Raw genomic sequence first — 19,020 nt, 5'->3', positions numbered from 1 at the left:
GTAATGTTCATGTACAATACAGATCAAAGGTAATGGAAATGAATATTGTTTGAGATACTGATATATGTTATGTTTCTCAGCATTTAAAACAAAAACATGTTTTGGATTAAAATCTTACCCAAAATATAAATAAATTAAAAACACCCACCTGTAAATTGTTTCTTCAACTTTGATAATTTGGAAGTACAGATTGCCAAAGAACAAACCAAAGAGGTCAAAGATCAGGCAGAAGATGCGAAGAAAAAAGATGATGAAATTCTAGATGATAGGAGAAGGAAATTTCGGATGGCTTTTACAAACGATGGTAAGAGGAACACCACTACATATGATGACAAGGATGAAGAAGCTAGGAAACTGATGAGCAAGATGAGGGTGGATTGGACCCCAGAGGAAGATACTTTGGTAGGTAGCTGGCATTGGGAGTTCCTGTTTAGTACACATAATGCTAAAAAAAAATAATGCTATGTCTCAAAGCCTATGGCAGTTTCAGAAACGAATGCAGAATGAGGGTGTTTTTTTAAGATTTTTTTTACAATTTTTTAAAACAAAATTTTGAATTAAGATGTCATTTTCGAGTGTTCAAAAGTACACAGCATGAAATTGAAGTACAAATATCAATGGTTTTATACTTAAACAAGGCGAGTATCGAATCAAGTAACTTTTTCTTCCAAATTTGTCTCAGAATTTTATGATTTTACAGCAAAAAACTGGAAAAAAAATAAAAAAAATGAATTTGCCGTTTCAGCTGACATAGACGTGCTAAGAAAAACGAACACGCGCATGGGTTTTGAGACATATCTTCTTTAGCCGAATTTGTATAGAGGAACAATTAAACAAGTAATCTGCCTTCATCTGTTGGCAATCTTTTATTATCATCTGATGGTATTAAAGTTGTGTGGTCAGATTTTTTTCATATTGTATTTTCTATCTTACATTGAGACGTACAATTAAAACAATATGTTCAAATTTTGAGTTACATTGCTCCAGCAGTTTTGATATAAGAAGCAAAAATGTTTATATCCATAGGATAGTACATATTTCTGGTGGTGGTGGTTAACACTTTCTACCACATTTTTGTTGATACTATCTAAATTAAAACATATCTTGGCATTATATTTTACTGGGGTATTGAGAAACACATGAGCTTCCTTCTGCTACCAAAATCTGTTTTGATGAGGAAAAATGGGGGATGAAGCTGTTAATCTCATTACATACCTTTAATTACCCAAAGTGTTTGTATATATATGTGCACAAAACTGCACATTAGATAATGACAGTTGCTAACTGGCTCACGCTTTCTTTGTTAGGAACATACATAATTCGGAACAAGTGTATGAGCAAAGGCTTGAACCTATAACCAATGGTTACTAATTAACATGCACTACGGCAGCAGATATATTGTTAATCATCAGAGAGAAATGATACTACAGTAATCTCAAATAATTTGTGGCCATCATGACTGTCACATACATGTGGCATACCAGCCTACGCTGTTTTCTACAGTGTATGGTACAGGTGTACTGACACCTGTGGATTGTTTTGTAAAGAGACTGCAATGCGGGTAACACAATTACTGCAATGCAGATGCAGTGAAGCATGAACAGACTTTTACATGTGTTCTGAGTGTTCCACTGTGGCCTCTGATGAATTAAAAGACCTGTTGTGACAAATAAGTGTAGTAAAATGCACTGAAAATCAAGTTGACAGATCTGTGTAAAATACTGTGATTGCGACCCCACTACATCCTGGATATAACCCATTGTTATTTGGAGTCAGATGTAAAGTGTTCTCATTGCTTATATTAATATTCTTTTTTTTTTTTTTTCAGATACTTTTATGTCGTGTTGCATCGACCATTTTGAATACCAAAGCAATTAAGATGGGCGCATTTGTACCGTGGTTTGTCATCCGAGATGTCATGCACAAAAACATTGAGGTAAGGTATTTGACTTTGTTGTAAATTCATGTCCATATCCAGACTCTTATTAAACACATCAATCACATTGCAAATAGCTTAAATAGCTGTTGGTAAATACATCAAAATAGCATGAAAAGCTTGTTGAGCAAAATAGACATCTTGGGCAGAGTATTGATGTAACTTTACGTAAGATCATGTTGAACCTTGCTTCAAAATGTAAACTTGATGAATATAATGTTTTAATTTACACAATATCAGGGTCCCAAACTTAATAAATGCCTTACGAGCTTTTACAATTCTGTGTGGTATTAGCATTTTCACAGATTCTTTTGTACCTATCTGCTGAGACCGAGATGAACAGGCAACTTTGAAATCCTGACTAAACCCTGCACAGATGAGTTTCTAAGCTTCATTATAAGCTACATATTTTGAGGAAAATCAATGTTGTTTCTTTTGCAAGAAATAATTGTTTGATTCTCATATATTGATCATATTTTGCTTTCTGATCTTGTCACATTTCAGAGGAGTAAAGACAAGACAACCAAATCATTAGCCAAGCGATCTCATCATATTATGAAGAATCCATCAACTTATCTCAATTTCAAGATATGTCTTGCTGAGGCTCAGACTGATAAGGTAGGTAGCAAAGCCATCTCATTATATTATGAAGAACAGCAGGTCCACTGCAGGATCCAACACAAAAGTGAGAGCTCATTAGCATATTATCTTCACATTACCTACTAGCTCATTGGGCAAGACAAACAAATGGAATATTCCGAAACAAGAAATTAACAATTGATTGGTCCAAAATAACTTGATGGATTGGTCAAAATACGGTAAGGAACCGGTTTACACACAAGTGAATCTATATTTTTGCAGGAACTTCTGGCTTTATCAACCAAACACACAGAAGATTACTCTAAGATGACAGTTTGTGCCAAGGAATTTGAGGAGTTTGTCCAGAAACTACAGGAGAAATTTCAGTGAGTACAGTATTTGAATATGTAAAATGAGTGTACTTGTAAAACTGATTTTAGATTGTGACATCATTTCTATTATGTTTACATTTTTCAAATACAATGAAGTCCACATAACAGAAAAATGTTCTTATTTTAATTTCGTATTCTGGTAATAAAAACTATGCACAAATTCACACCAACCCTATCATGAGTAATGTTAGCTGCAGTTTCAAATTCATTTCAATTTATTTCCAGAATAATAATAATACACATATAGAGCAATGAGTAACATAAAAATAATAATGACAAAGTAGAGAAATAAACACTATAGATGAAAGGGCTGGAGGGCTAGCGAGGTCTGATACATGTAATTTGGCCTTACCCTAAAGTAAAATAAAATTCTTAAAATATATTGGTCAAAAAGGTCACAAGGGTGATGATAAAAAGGAGTACAAACATCATGTTTTGAAAGAAGTGTTTGTTGCTCTTGTTGCTAAAATATTGAATTTTTGAATGATCATATGAGACATACACATCCACTACAAGATTCCTGATGGGGCCACCTGCATAGGTACATTGTCGCCAAGGTACCTGACTGGTACACACAGAGTACCCGCACAGTACCAACTGCACTGGCTCTTCCCTGGTACTGCACTACCAGCCAAGAACCATGGTGACAGTATGCCTGTACAGGTGGCCACAATAGGAATCTTGTAGTGTTCTTTTAGATTTCATATATTATCGTAAGATTCTATTTTATGTTTTAAACCCAGGAGTAGCGACAGTACAATAGGTGCATTGACAGACATAGGTGAGCTTAAGAACTACATCATCACCCCTGTACATCGTCGACCCTTGGTGGATGAGAAAACGCTGACTAACAGGGACATCAAGAGTGTCAAGGACATACACTTCAAGCTGCTGTGCTCCCTTGTGTTGGTAAGTTAAGCACTTCAGGATGGTACTCAACATTACATTATATTTAAGATTTAAGATTAAACAATTATATTTTGGACACAAATTTAAGAAAGTAAGCCCTGGAATTAACTGACCTCTTGGACAACAATGGAAAGTTTTGAATTTGAAAAATACAGGCACTAAAATGAAACAGAAATCAAGTTAAAACAGAAGAAGAAAAAAGGCATTTTGAAATATCATAACTCTGCAACTAAGCATGCTAGAGATATGTGATTTTCAATAATAGTATGGCAATAATTGAATATTCATGATCGTGTGACTTTAAATAACTGAATATCAATGATTGATGACTTTGGGGCTAAGGCAGGGTTGTTGCAATTGTTTAAATCACGCCGATTTAAATCATTGATAAATATGTAAGTTAATTTCTTTCTTAAATTGACAGCTTTACTTCATTCCTGATGTTTCTACAACTTTTGGATACAATTAAAATACCTCTATGATGTCACTTTATCAATTGCTAAAAATTCATCTTCAAGGTGCAGAATTCAACAGGTTTTCCCCCATGATTTTTGCCAAATATTTTCTTTGAAATTTTCACATATAAAAGTTTCACATATAAAAGCATGTTTTGAATTTCTGTAAATTCCTGATAGGATTGCACATATGTCTAGCATTCCACTGGTCTCTTTTGAATTTATTATGGGGTATAGCAGTTCTTGGAATTAAAAAAATCCAAAAAATTGATTTAAATAAAAAAAAATCCGATTTAAATTTAAAAAATCTGATTTTTTTTATTTTAAAAAAAAATTTAAAAAAATCATCAACCCTGGGCTAAAGGATAAAGTGAATCACATGGCAACTATAAATGCAATGAAACAGTTGCAAAATCAGTAGCATTATTTACCAATTTATATTTTAAAGAAGCCAGTGTAATTAATTATAGGGGCACTCTGTGATCTGCAGCCTCACACCCCCTCCCTTACTCCAAAAATATTGAGATTCTTATACTATCAGAAATTTAGGACTACACAATGTTTGTATGTGTAACCTTTCTTGCAGAATTGGTTGGTTATGGGAAATGGAAATACATGTAATATGAACTTGCAAATTCAATTGCTGAATGAACTGACAGTTTGGAAATAAGCTTTTTTGTGGATATTTTGAAACATACAGTAAAAAGGGGTTGCTAGAATCACAAAATGTTCCTTTAATCTATTTATGATCTCAAAATTAACTCTCCAATGACTGTACTTGCATGAATGAGTTATTATAATTAAAATTCAATTCTTATAGGCCTACTGTTCTGTGTATTTTTTTAAATGGTGCACAAAATGTTTACGTACCCTCCCTTTTGCCATATTTAGCAGCAAGCTGTTGAGAATTTGCAGTCAGTGGTGAAATTTGCCCCCATATTAGGAATTTGTACCACTTGTGGGAAAATCAAGTGCAAACAGCAAGTCAATAAAAGTAAAGAATACAAGTAAATGTAGACTAACCAAGTTGCTCATTGTTTTCTGAAATTGTTTTGTCATTAATATTTTATTATTTTAGAGTTCGCTGGCATCTCGGCACTCTGACCTGTACAATAACCAACTAGTGTACAAGACGTATGAGCAATATAATCAGGATCTTCTTGGCAGTGTCTTCATACATTTCAGAAAGATGGGTTTCTGTAATAGATATGTAAGTGTTTCTCAACCAAGATTTACTGACTTTAACTCTATTTTTTTAAACAATCACTCCTGGTTGTCACAGTTTCCATGCATAAAACTTTTTAGAATGTGGTTGTGAAGGTTTATTTTATGAGCTGATGAGAAATATGTTAAGTATGCTGAGGTAAGGCCTAGTGGTTTATTGATACTGTGTCTTATCTCAAGTTGAGAGTGCCATTCAGTAAATTTACACAGTTGCATCCCCAGTATACGGACAACCGCCTGTCTACATACTAGTGTACTCCCTATGGTGAGTCATATCCAGCGCTGAATGAAGACACTGTGATGGGGTACTTTGCTGCTCAGCAAAAACAAAAATTTTAAAGTAAAATAATGACAAGAGTCCAGTATCATTTATTGCTATATTCTATTTGTTCTTGTCTTCAGAGAAAACCTACCGTTGCTTGGAACCACAAGAGAATAATCCCTGTTGCACCAATCAGCATCCAGCTATCCAATTCTTATAAAGACAGATTTGTGACACCAATGCCAGAACCTCTCGTAGGAGAGATGCACGAGTTTATGGCAAAGCTTCGTGCAGCAGGTATGACAAGACATTTTGGAGCTCTAGTAGCTCTATATACAGTGCTACCTTGGTTATCCAGCTGTCAATTTTCTGGATATGTGAGGGGGAGGGTGGGTTTTGTGTGTGCGTGTGTAGATTGCATAACTTAACAAAGACTGTATTGAAAACAATGGGAAATGTGTTGCATGTTTTAAGCAAGTATCAGTATTAGATATCTTTGTATCGGTAAATGCTTTGTTTCATCTTGAATTTTGGTGATAATAATGTACATTTCAAACATTACATTATGTATTAACCCTAACCCAATTAAGTCTCACTAAAGCTCACTATTAAAACCACTCTGCGTGCATATATTCCACATGACTTGATGGCGCAATCAGCCTAAGTCATATATATCCAGGGAATTGCTGCCCTGGGCAGCCTAACCTCTGTAGCTACAGGTCGGTGATTGTGTGTGTGGCATGCGAGGGGTCCCGGGTTCAAATCCCGGGGGTACCAAGTGACTTCTTTCTTCACCTTCACTCCTTTTTTGTTTTTTCTTTCCTTCCGATAGCAAAAAGCCACGGGTAGGGTTAGGGTTAGGGTTAATCAGAAGTACTCACAGCTATTGAGGACTGTAGTGGAAGAAGTACCTAAGTGCAAAAACTTAATTCCAAGTAAATGTAGGTCATAATTATCCTCAAATAAAACCTGTGGATCAAAAACTTATTTGTTTGAAAGTTGTGGTATCAACAGCTCGTATGACACTTTCATTCATATATTTAAGTATGTTTGAAAACATATATATTTATGAAACGATTGGACCATTTTATCCATCAAACTATTTATGAATACTTAATGGGGTATTCTGAGATTTTGAGTTGAAAACTTTTTCTGCATATCTTGATTTATGGAGACCCTACACATTTACAGTTAAAAGTTTAGACTTTAGAATGAGGAAAATCATTCTGACATGCCACATAGATCATATTGTCATTTACAGTTTTCAGCAAGGTTTTTCAGCAGTCTCCCGGTTTGCCGAATACAAAAGTGCTTTCCAAGAACCCATGCTGGGATTGCAAAAAGACCTCGCAACAACATTTTTAACATAGAATAGCCTAAACCCTATTACAGAGCAACATACCTTTCAGTATCAGTAGTCTGGTAAGAGCTGATGGAAAAATTATAAGAATGCACCACATCATGAAATCAAAAGAAGAACATTCTAAAAAATTAAGTCAACCATCCAGGGCTACAAAAGTTTGCACTACTTAAAAAGCACTGTAGCAGTGATAAATTGCACTCTAATATCTGGTAAGTGGCCATTGCAATTAAAAACTTGACAACTTTTCCATTGAAAGTTCTTGCTTTGTTTCCCTATACAGGTGATTCATTGGTTTTACCAACAGAGATCAATGGGGGCGACTGTGCTGGTGTGTTATCCCTAATGGCAGCAGACAAGGTACATGGCAGTAGTTAGGGATCAAATCAAAACTTGACCGGCGGTTGACCACCGGTTCTGCCCGGTTCCATCCTGTTTCCATTGTTTAGAACAAAAGAAACTGGACAGAACCGGATGCAACTGGCGGTCAGCTGCCAGCCGAGTTTTGATTTCATCTCTTACTTCATTTATGTCTGAAATTAGAATTTGTTTTGCTAGTCTTTATTGGAGTGCCCCATTTTGGCAGGGTTAGGGCTGATCTTTGTAAAGTCATACAGAGCAAATTTAATCCTTCACTTTCTATTTCTACTCTGCTCTGCTCTGCCCTGCCCTGCTCTGCTCTGCTCTGCACTACTCTACTCTACTTGATTCTACTCTACTCAATTCTGCTCTACTCTACTCTACTCTACTCTAATCTAATCTAATCTACTCTACTCTAACAACTGGGTTGTTTTTCTTTCAGGTAATTTTGGACATCACACTCCCTGATCAGATCATAAAGATTGACCTCAATCTCCTAGATGAAGGAGACTTGACTGCTAAGAATTTGGATTCAGACTCTGACTCTGATGAGGAAGCTGATAGTGGATCTACTGCCAAGCACAATAAGCCACCCAAAGAGAGCCAATCTGACATAGAGCAACTGATGAGCATTCAGAAACAAAGAACTCCTGTAATAGCAGAAACAATCAAGCCAACACAGATGATTGTAGAGGAGTCTAACAAGCCACATATGGCAGCCAAAGAAAGCCAATCTGACATAGAGCAACTGGTGAGCATTCAGAAACAAAGAACTCCTGTAATAGCAGAAACTATAAAGCTGACACAGAAGATTGTAGATGAGTCTACCAAGCCAAGTGAGAAAGAACCCTCTGTAGAGAATGACACGCCAGTTGTATCAGTATTAAGTGATCACAGTTATTCAGTTTATCATAGAACGTTGCCTCAAGATGAGATTGATGAAGTTGCTACTAGGCAGGCAAAGGATGGTGATGAGGAGTGTGCCACCACATCACAAACACAAAGAACTACAACAAATGAGGATAATAATGACAAAGAGACTGTGAAGACAGACACCAGTCAGTCAGATGTAACTGATATGGCTGAGAATAAACCAGTATCCGGTTCAAAGTATAATATAAAGGGAAGTCAGGTATCTCTCTCCAGGTGGTTAGTATTACAAGGGCATTATACTCCCAGCACACGGGAGACGCTAGGAAAGAACATACAGGACAACACGCTTGTTAATGCCTGCACAGTCACTTTACGAAAAGCAGATGACCAAAGCATGGAAACAAGAACTAGTGACTGTACAGAGCAGCAGACATTGTTGTGGGACATGTTTTGGCATGATGATGGACGGTTTAAAGGATTTGAGAGGTGCAGTGAAAGGACTCGACAGATCTTGGGCAAAGATACTACATGTATTGTGAATACTATGTGGTCAGATGTAGATGCCATGATCAGTGGGTGAGTAGTGGATTGGAATTATCAGTATCTTAACATATTCATGTGTCACATTGATAGAATGTTCTAAGTGAGCATTTCCATGTTTGTGTAGACATTTACAAACCCAATAGACCAGTGAACCATAATGATTGAATATAGTTGTGAGGGAAGGAGGGGTTTTGAAATGACAAATTAATCTGTTGTAACTTGTTATTTTACAAGTGCATATTTGACTAAAAAGTGCTATTTTTCATGCTCTTAAATTCAGTTAGTTTTACCGTAGCTTAAAATTTATTGTATTTTTAGAATTTTTGTTTACCATGTAAATGGTCTTGTGGATGCGTGCAATATAAGGCACTTAATAAATTGCATGTATTATTATTAATTGCATATATTATTTACTCTTGAAAGAACAGTGATGTAAATTTTGATCACTTCTGGTTTCACATCAGTTAAGGAATTAGGAGAGGATCAACACATTCACCTAATGGCGCACCCGGGCTCCTTTGCCTTGGGGTAAATTTCATGTACAAATAGAGAGCTCCCTCCTCTAAAAATCCCAACAAGAATTAAGAGTACTAGCGGTCACCCGTGCTTCGCGGTCACAATCTTTGGCGGTCACAGCCTTTCGGCGGTTGGTGAATTGTAGTGATATGTTGGGTGTGTAAATGTTTTTGATTGTGATTAGTTTCGTAAGTGAGATTATCCTTTAGAAATCACAATAGCGAGGGGGATTGTTTTTAAAGTAAATTATGAACACAGCCTTTATTCACATTTCTGACACAATTATCAATGATATACATAAAGTTGCAGAGTTACGTACAATGCATGTACAATATATCTTGATCACATAGAATTTCCATAAGGCAGACAGGCCTATGCCTATTATTCATTCATGTACATGGAATTCATTAGCTTAAAATGGCTGCATGCCATCATACCATCTTTAGAGACGCTGCCCAAGCATCTTTGCTGAGAAATAGCTCGAAAAGGTGCAATCAAAGTCTTCATAGGTGTAGATGTCACTTATCATGAGAAGATGAAATTACTCATGAAAAGTTGAGAAAAAAGCTCAAAATTTGCATTCAAACTTGTGAAAAGTTGAACTTAAAGAAAAGTCCTCAAGAGCCCCTCAAGAATAAGTCAATATCATCCAGCTGAGACCAATATCATTACATGCATTATGCAAATGAGAGATACAAAGTCATTGGGTCACATACATGTACATGTTAAATATGTGTATACATTGTATATGGCAGAACAATTAGGTTACATGTACATGTTCAAGGTGTGTGTATGGCAGATCAATATTTTATAGCCATTGGTTGGTTTAGGTATTATGAGATGACACATGAGTCTTGACATCCAAGAAGGACAATTTGGAGACTCCAACATCCAAAAAGGACATTGACCCTTGTTGACAGTCATTATTGATCTCCAAGATGTGTCAAAATAGGTGTAAATGAGATGTTCATAGTCTTGACAGGGTTGCCAAAGCCATAATTTGGTAGCCCAATTAGGTGACTTTTAAAATGTTATCCACAATGTGTACATTTGAAACCACAATTTGGTAGCCCAATGAGGTGAATTTTGAAATGTTTTCCACAATTTGTATATTGCCAGAAGCCAATAGTTTATGAAAATAAAAATTGGGTGATTTTACAAACCTGAGTCTGGATCTGAAAAAATTGGGTGATTTTACCTATGATTCTGACTGAAAATTTTGGCAACCCTGAGTCTGGATCTGCAAAAATGATGAATATGGCAACCCTGAGTCTGGATCTGCAAAAATGATATTGAATGCCTGAGGTATAATAATAATAGGGCCAAGTTAATATGGTTAATTCAGACTACAGGCATGATATCCTCACACCGATGGCATGAGAGAAGGCCTATTTCAGGCTATGTCAACATTATGCACAAATCAATTGTAGTCCCGGCCCCCAGGGGCCTGGCAATAGCGGGGTCCGAGCGCGGACTTGGCCGGGGATGTAACAGCCCAATTTCTGTACGGGGATGTAATGCCTCTCAAACAGGCCGGGATCTACCCCGGGAGTGTACCCGGGACGTAAGGGGCCTGGCAATAGCAGGGTCCGAGCGGTGACTTGGCCAGGATGTAATGGGGAGTGTACGGGGATGTAAAGCCTCTCAAACAGGCCGGAATCTACCCCGGGAGTGTACCCGAGACGTAATAGAAAAGTAGGCCTACTCACAATTGTGCCGGGTCGTATGCGGGTGAAACACTCGCGGGGACTTAGAACATGGTGCCGGGGCAAGGGGGACTGTAGCATGTTTGTAACAGTTTCCAAAATTACATCCCCGGGTAGGTCCCCACTATCCACGGGACTACAATTGATTTGTGCATTAGTGCCCCCCGGGGCCGGGACTACAATTGATGGGGCCGGGACTACAATTGATTTGTGCATTAGTGGCCCCGGGGGCCAGGACTACAATTGATTTGTGCATTAGTGTATGAAATTTAGCATGCAAGTGCCCTGCTAGTGCCTTTGAAACTAATTAACATAATTTGACACCCTTAACGTAAACAAAAACAAAATTGGACGTTTTATTGGGGTGCGGACAACTTTACTCTCATAGCAAAAAATCCGTTTTCGAAATAATGTAAAATGTAGAAGTTTTTAGCCTTACCAACTCGAAAAACTCAGTAATTTATTATAGATGTGCCCTTATTTGCTGGTGGGATTTTTATGGGAGTGCACTTTTTAGTTTGTGTCTAAAATTCCAGTTATGTCAAGGGAGCCCATAGCGCCATTAGGCGAACATTTACGGTAGTTATATTGGATTTTGCTATAAAAAAAGGATATAAAACCAAGTTCAATTCCTTTGGCCAATTTCACTCCCAGCTAGCCAGACACACCTCAGTGATAAACCACAGTGGATAAACCAACTGATAGACAAATGTTATGTAATAATCTTATTATGGAACCTGTTGGCACATATTTCACACCCTGTTGAAAGACAGCTCTATCAACAAGGGATCAGCAGGGGATAATTGGAGTGATTAGTGGTTTTAGCGAAAACTGTACTATGATTTATAAATATAATAAATCATAAATCTTTTGGTGGCTAGGTAACACTGCACTTATTCCATGTATGTAGCACCTGTCACAAAATAATCAAGTGTGTATGGCAGGTGTAGAGTACTGCATTGTACAAGTGCTCCCTTTTGGTATATATTCCACAAGTGGGTTAGTGTTAAGGACCGTCAATGTCGGTATTTTTAAAAATCAATATATTGGCCACTCAATATCGATAAAAATCTATAACTTGATTTTTCTCTCAATTTTACTGAATGTCTTCTACATTCATCTATTCATGCTGGCATGGAAAGCCTTTCTCCTTGGCACCCCAGTAGTACGATATCATCACACGACCTACAACAATTGCTCAATTTCAGCATGGTCCTTTTTTCTTGATTTTGATAATTTTTATCATTATAGGTAAATTGGATAAATCGGATTTTCTTCAGAAAGTCATATTGGTGATATCAATATTATTGGATAGTTGATTTATTAATTATTATTGATATATCGATGGTCCTTAGTGCAAATCTTCCCAGATACGGTAGATTTTTTAAGTGCCTGAGATTGATAAAATGAAAGAGACACTGGTAAAAATATAATAATCTTCTCTCCAACACCCACAGACTTAGTTTGAAGTGGAGAAAGGAAGATCTTGATGCGTTACGAACATTGTACACCTGTATCGATGATACTGACTTCATGGGCATCGTAGCTGAGACAGATTTCAGACAACAGTGTGCTGCTCTTTTACCAAACGCATCACAAAAGACAATAAGGGAATGCGTGCATATTCTTGTTCAGGAACAACTTGTAAGTAAGATGAATGCAAGTGCATCATAAATGTGTAGTTTTGTAACTTGTAAAGTATCAAACCGACCATTTTTCAAGATCTATAGTAGCAAAGCTGAAGTCTAGAGAAGAAACTAGAGTCAACAGACGCTGAATACAAGCCGCAATTTGACCCCTATAACTTGACCCCTGGGTTACGGATGGGGTCAAATGCTCTTGCATTGTGCTTAGGATGTCATAAGAAATATTCCTGGTGAATTTCAGCTTAATCGGAACTTATACATGGATTTCGATTTTTAAAAAATTTTTGATTGACCTTTTGACCCCCTTAATGACCTTTGACCTCAATGGAAAAAAAACCTTATGTACACCGACAAAATACATTGTTCAAATTTTAATTTAAAAATTCTAACATGTTCAGTTCTTGAGATAAAAATTCTTGAATTTATTCAGCTAAAAACAGGAAGTGACCCCTTAATGACCTTTGACCCCCAAAATAAAAATACCATGCATACATCAGGGAACACTAATTCATGTATGTTGGTTATATTATTCTGGTCTGTTTACATTTTGAGATAAAAATTTTTGAACATTTTTGATAATTTTGGTTTTTGACTGGAATTAACCCCTTAATGACCTTTGACCCCAAAACTGTAGGCATCCTAAAGACCCTGGCTAGTAGCAATGCATGTGTGCTAATGGCGACTCTCTGCTATGTAATTTGTAAAGACAGTGATTTTTTGAATATTTTTAGACTTTGACCGAAATGACCCCTTAATGACCTTTGACCCCTTATCTGAGCATACCCTATAGACACCGACTAAAGTTGAGTCACATGATATAACCATGTCCTCATCGCATGAAATTTGTGGAAGGAGTAGCATTTTTTGTGAAATCACATTTTTGACCATTATAGCTAGGTCAAAGGTCACAGCAAGGTCAAAGTCAAATGAAAGGTTTGGCCTAGCCCAGTGGTCTTTTGGGTCAAGTTTGGTTGAAATCTGTCAATCCTTTGCGGAGCTACATGCAGTTGATTGCGGTTGCCAGAAGAAAGAAAGAAAGAAGAAGAAAGAATTGGGAAGAGACAGAACAAGCCGACATTCGTCGTCGGCTTGTAAGTAATATGTTAGTGAGTAGATGGGCTTTCACGACAGGATTCCATAACAATTGATTTTTTTTTTTCGGGTGCGCTGTCGGATATCACATTACCGGTACAGCCGGTCAATGTGTGAAAACTACAGTACTGGTGCAGCCAATTACTGTGTCAAATTGGTCAAGCTTTCTTCAGATGTGGCTCTGACTTCATCAGGACTGATCTGACGAAAGCTTGACCAATTTCACACAGTGACCATGCTTGCGTATTTTGGGGGGCTTTGGGGCGCCAGCTCCTCGGGTAAAAAACAGGGGGCCAAAATGAAGGGCGGCGGAAGAAGAAGGGCAGCAAAAACAGGGCGGCAAAAAAAGCGAAGAGGGCGGCAAAAAGAATTTAGTAAATAAAAAAGGGCGGAAAAATTTGATAAAGCATAAAAATTTTTGAAAAAATGGTACTATACATGGCCTGAAACCCTTATTTTATTTTTTTTTCCTCTTCACTTTTTCAAATGACCGAGAAAAAATTGGGTCAACCTTTTCGGGCTGGTGAGGAAGGGCGGCAAAATTGAATTTTCTTCAGCCCCCACCCCGGGTTGGGGCGGCCACGGCATCGCCACTGGTGACTGGCTGCACCAGTACTGTAGTTTTCACACATTGACCAGCTGCACCGGTAATGTGATATCTGACGGCGCACCCGAATAAAAATCAATTGTTAAAGTAATATGTTATTCAATCACTTAAGGTACATTTAAATGGATACATTTTAAAGGTGAATTTGGGGGATGAGGTGATGTGTGAAGAATATACTTAAACTGAACTTGAAAAGCAGTGAATAAAATATTGGTATTTGACATACGAGATCAATTTAAAAGTACAAGTGTTGTGAGTCAAGGTCCTGGTTCACAATTGTCACTGATTTCCTTACTTTGAAAGTGAGATGTTTGAAAGAATTTCAAATAGGATAGTATGTTAATTGAATTTGTTATATCTCCATGCTTAGATTCAATATGATGTTAAACATGTTAAGTCATAAATCCAAAATTCTGTGCTACTTTATTTTGTCTCATGTAAGGTGTTGGAAGTTGGTTTTGATGTGTTGCGATTTGTGGCAGCCCAAAATGCCTCACCTTGGCTGATACATTCAACAAGACTAGATCCAACAAGTCTAGATGAGACATTCCCTCATCAAACCAAGAAACAGAGAATGGATCCACCATTGACTGATGATCCACCATTGGCCGGTGATCCACCATTGACTGATCCTCCATTGACTGATGATCCACCATTGGCTGACCCACCAGTGACTGATCCACCATTGCCTGACCCACCAGTGATCGACATCAGCGAAGACCAGGATGTCGAATGCATGGTCATCAGCGATGATGAAGATGAATCTAACGAGAAGAAGAAAAGTCCAAAGAGTAAAGAGAATGTGAGCAAAGAAGAAGCAGCAGTTAGTGAACCAGACAAAGAAGATGTTGAAATAGAAGAAGAAGTGCAGGTGTTTGGGAAGAGGAAACGATCACAGTCTCCAACTGAATGGTAAGGAATGTGTCTTTTTCTTGTATCTAGGCGAGGTCTGAAATAGTGAAGGAGGACAGTTATAAGAACATCATTGTTTAAAGGGTAGAAGTGGTAGAAATGAACACTGGTCCATGGGTGTGGGATGACGTGTATTATTGGAGCCTATTAAAGATTAAAGCAGACTGTCAAGTTGCGGAGGTGTGCAACTCTGTCCTGTCAGAAGAGTGGATACTGTGACTTACTAATCTTTACATGTGACACAGTATTGCATCTATCAACTTGATTTTATACAAGTTGTGGTGATAGAAATGAATGCTGGAAGATGGGCTTATTTTTCTCTTGAGGATTGTTCAAAATTCATTCAAAATTGTTGGTATGTTATATGCTATCTTAATGTTGCTACTGTTGCTACATTTAATTCTCGGATACGACACATATAATTTGAAAGCAAAGAGTGCATCCACAAGCATCATTCAAGCTGTATACTACGCATAGGTTGGAAAAGAATAACCAATCACGCTATGCAATGTTGTTACTAGGCAGATTGTCGCTAAGGTCAGAGCTTCTGCGAAGTACGCTCACGCATTTGACGCAACACTGATTATTAAAAACAGCATCAGTAGTAGCCCAATTTATCGGATGGATTGTGAACACAGTGCAAGTTTTTTGCATGAAATCCTGGAAATTATTATGTATCAGTAAAATAAGGATCAATATTTGCAGTACAAAAAAGCAAAAGCACAAAGATAAATAAACTTTGGTCCACTTACAACCTAGGATACAAGGTCAGTCGCATATGAATGTGGCAAGTCAAGCTTGATCTAAAAACAAGGTGTAATTATGATGTTGATTGCTCTTTTAATAGTGCTGGAACTGCAGTCACCTTTGTGGGGAGACCATGGCGGAGCATTGAAGGCTACCAGTGTGACAGTGAATTATTGAAATATCTTCAGCATGTCATATTTTATATCGTCACCAGGCCAGGTGTTAAAGAGCAGATGGTATTTGAAAACTTCAAAGATATCTTGCACCCAGTTGAATGCATGGAATTGCTCAAAGTAAGTGTGGCCTTGACTGAGTTACATGTCTTAAACATATTAAATGATTAAGTGGTGCATGCATATGCACAAAATAAATGAGATGGTAATGAGGGCATGACCAGTTGCGTCCATCTGATTTCTAAGGATTGTTCTTGATTTCAGGATTCTCCTTTTCTTCCATGTACAAAGATATAGAAAAGTGATATTGCACCTTTGCATTGAGAGTGTTCTGAATTGACTGCATATTATTAATCTTAATTCTATAGAGCAATATAATATATAGAGTGTATGCAATAAACCAACCAGAACGGTATAACAATTGAAATGGCAGCCAGCTGGAGGACAGTTCTAAGATAAATTAAGATGACAGAGGGACAAGTCTCTAGATCGATTCCACAACCATTCATACCTATCACACGTTTTATTGTATTATTATGCGAATTTTCCCGTGGTACCTTATGGAGGACAGAATTTTATTTAAATGAAGATGACTCTGTTATGAGTGACGTCGTATTGCATACCCTCTATATGTGACACGATCTGGTCCATGGGGGCCAAAGGCGGCAAATTTGAAACTGAGATAAAGGTAAAAATATGGATTAAAAACAATAAAATACATAAGAAAATAGACATCAAAAAACTTCATAACTTTAGAACCAAGTATACTAGACCTTTGGTGTTTTCAGTAAATACTAGCCTATTGTATGTATAATGTAATAATTACATTAACTCAATTTTCAAAAATGCCTCCTTTGGCCCCCCATGGACCAGATCGTGTATACTAGCATTAGCCTCTTCATGTAACTTTCTTTTCCAATTTTGAACACCATCATTTCTTTATGATACTACACACACATCTGATCAAGTAACAAACTAGATAATTTAATATAGCAAGTTATATATAGGTGCACTTACTATATATTTTTTCATTTGCTTGGTATAGATGCTGAAGGACATTGGGTGCATTACCAAACACAAAGTACAGAAGATGAAACCCACATCTATATTCATGACACCTATGCAGGCAGATGATACAGACAGAACATACTATTATCAACCTACTGCACACTGCCTGGCAACATTCGCTGAAGTAAGTCAACCTAAACCAACGTGATGAAAGGTGTAAAGCCACTTGAGTAACTCTATAGGAAATCTCAGTGACATGTTGGATTGTCACATTTGGAGACAAAACTGGTGTACCTTGGACAATCGGCGTGCCTTTGAAAGCTTGAACAATACAAAGGGTTGCGCATGAAGCATTTTCTACATTGATGGCTCAATTGCATTACATCTCGTTCATAAACAAGCATACACTACAATCTTTTTCTGTAAACTTTTGACGAGAGCGTATTTTAAGCATACATTGCACATTTACTGTGTTGAAACAAACTTGTCTCTGATTGGCTGCTGAGGCAATCCACTGTTGCATAGTGGACATTTATGAATGAACGCGTTGTTAGCTCTGACTTAATACACCCTCGTCAAAGGTTTACAGCAAAATATTATAATAATCCAAGCTTATGGAGCACATGTGCAATTTAAGCAGTTATGAGGTACTGGTACACCAATATTTATTATTACCTCCTTTGCAGCCTGTGGACATGGTGGAATGTGTTTAGGAATACTGAATAGGGGAAATGTATATTTTACTGGTGATGTGTAGAAGTGATCCAGCCAGATACTGTTATATTACTAGAACTCATCTTGGAAAACATTGAACAGGGTTTATTTTTTAGAAAGTTAACAAATGTGACATTTACATAAATAGGGATTATATTTGGCACTTGCCTGTTTTAAATTGAGAGTTGCAATCGATCGTAATTATTATTTCGAAAATCACTTCGCCATTACCTGATTTCAAAAGAATTTTGTGGTGTAATTATGTTGCTCAAGTCTGGAGGTGTAAGACATTGGCAATTGCACTCACTCAATCAATGCTTGAACGATCATGCTCTTGATGAAAATATTTGGGCAAGTTATAGTGTTGGTTGGCTATTAATGAACAGGCATGTTGATGAGAATTAAGCTCAAGTCTTGCATCTGAGATTCATAGCTTGTGTCAGATAATTTAAAAGAATCAACACTTTTGGCAGGGTCTGGTTTTTATAATTTTCTGCAAAGTATGATTGCATTTATTACTTGTGTCATTAATCTGGAAACCATATCTTGAAAACCAGATATACATCCTCTTTGATGAATATCTTGGCTGCAATCAATATTAATGCTGCCAAGCAGTCTGAATTCAGTAATTAATTATAAATGAATTAATTAATTGTTGGTGATCTAGTACTAGGCTTTGAAAAACACCAGATACCCACCCGTGTTGTTGAAATTTACGTCAAAGTTTCTTTGATGCAATCATACTTAGGGAGTGTTCATAAATACTTTGGTGGGGGTTGGAAAATATGGGGAAGGGGATCAAAAATAATTTGGGTGTAACACTATGACTCCAATGAGTTATAGGCCTAGGCCCAACTCCAAACGGTAATTTTTAGCTTTATTTATTGCATATATTTTTGGTTTCTTTTTTAGGATATGCAGGGGGGATCAATAAAAGTTTAGACCATAAAAAGGGGGATAAAACATCCACCCTTTTTAAGGTGATCAAAAACACTCCAATTCCAAC

General features: G+C 37.1%; 1 protein-coding gene across 1 annotated transcript in view; it reads left to right on the top strand.

Annotated features, from left to right (window-relative positions):
• LOC140148697 (general transcription factor 3C polypeptide 1-like) overlaps positions 1–18,496 on the top strand; it is a 54,188-nt gene extending 35,692 nt beyond the window's left edge. Inside the window, exons 25-37 of the mRNA XM_072170739.1 lie at positions 190–402; positions 1,829–1,936; positions 2,441–2,554; positions 2,798–2,901; positions 3,651–3,816; positions 5,350–5,481; positions 5,898–6,054; positions 7,401–7,477; positions 7,920–8,926; positions 12,573–12,759; positions 14,903–15,372; positions 16,220–16,412; positions 17,338–18,496. Of these exons, the coding sequence (XP_072026840.1) occupies positions 190–402; positions 1,829–1,936; positions 2,441–2,554; positions 2,798–2,901; positions 3,651–3,816; positions 5,350–5,481; positions 5,898–6,054; positions 7,401–7,477; positions 7,920–8,926; positions 12,573–12,759; positions 14,903–15,372; positions 16,220–16,412; positions 17,338–17,508 (3,099 nt within the window). The 3' untranslated portion in view covers positions 17,509–18,496. The remainder of the gene's footprint in view (positions 1–189; positions 403–1,828; positions 1,937–2,440; positions 2,555–2,797; positions 2,902–3,650; positions 3,817–5,349; positions 5,482–5,897; positions 6,055–7,400; positions 7,478–7,919; positions 8,927–12,572; positions 12,760–14,902; positions 15,373–16,219; positions 16,413–17,337) is intronic.
• The last annotated feature ends 524 nt before the right edge of the window (positions 18,497–19,020 follow it).

The sequence above is a fragment of the Amphiura filiformis genome, chromosome 3 (genome assembly GCF_039555335.1).
Source record: "Amphiura filiformis chromosome 3, Afil_fr2py, whole genome shotgun sequence".
Lineage (NCBI taxonomy): Eukaryota > Metazoa > Echinodermata > Ophiuroidea > Amphilepidida > Amphiuridae > Amphiura > Amphiura filiformis.
The sequence above is the reverse complement of the archived record's forward strand: the minus strand, read 5'-3'. Positions and strand labels throughout refer to the sequence as shown.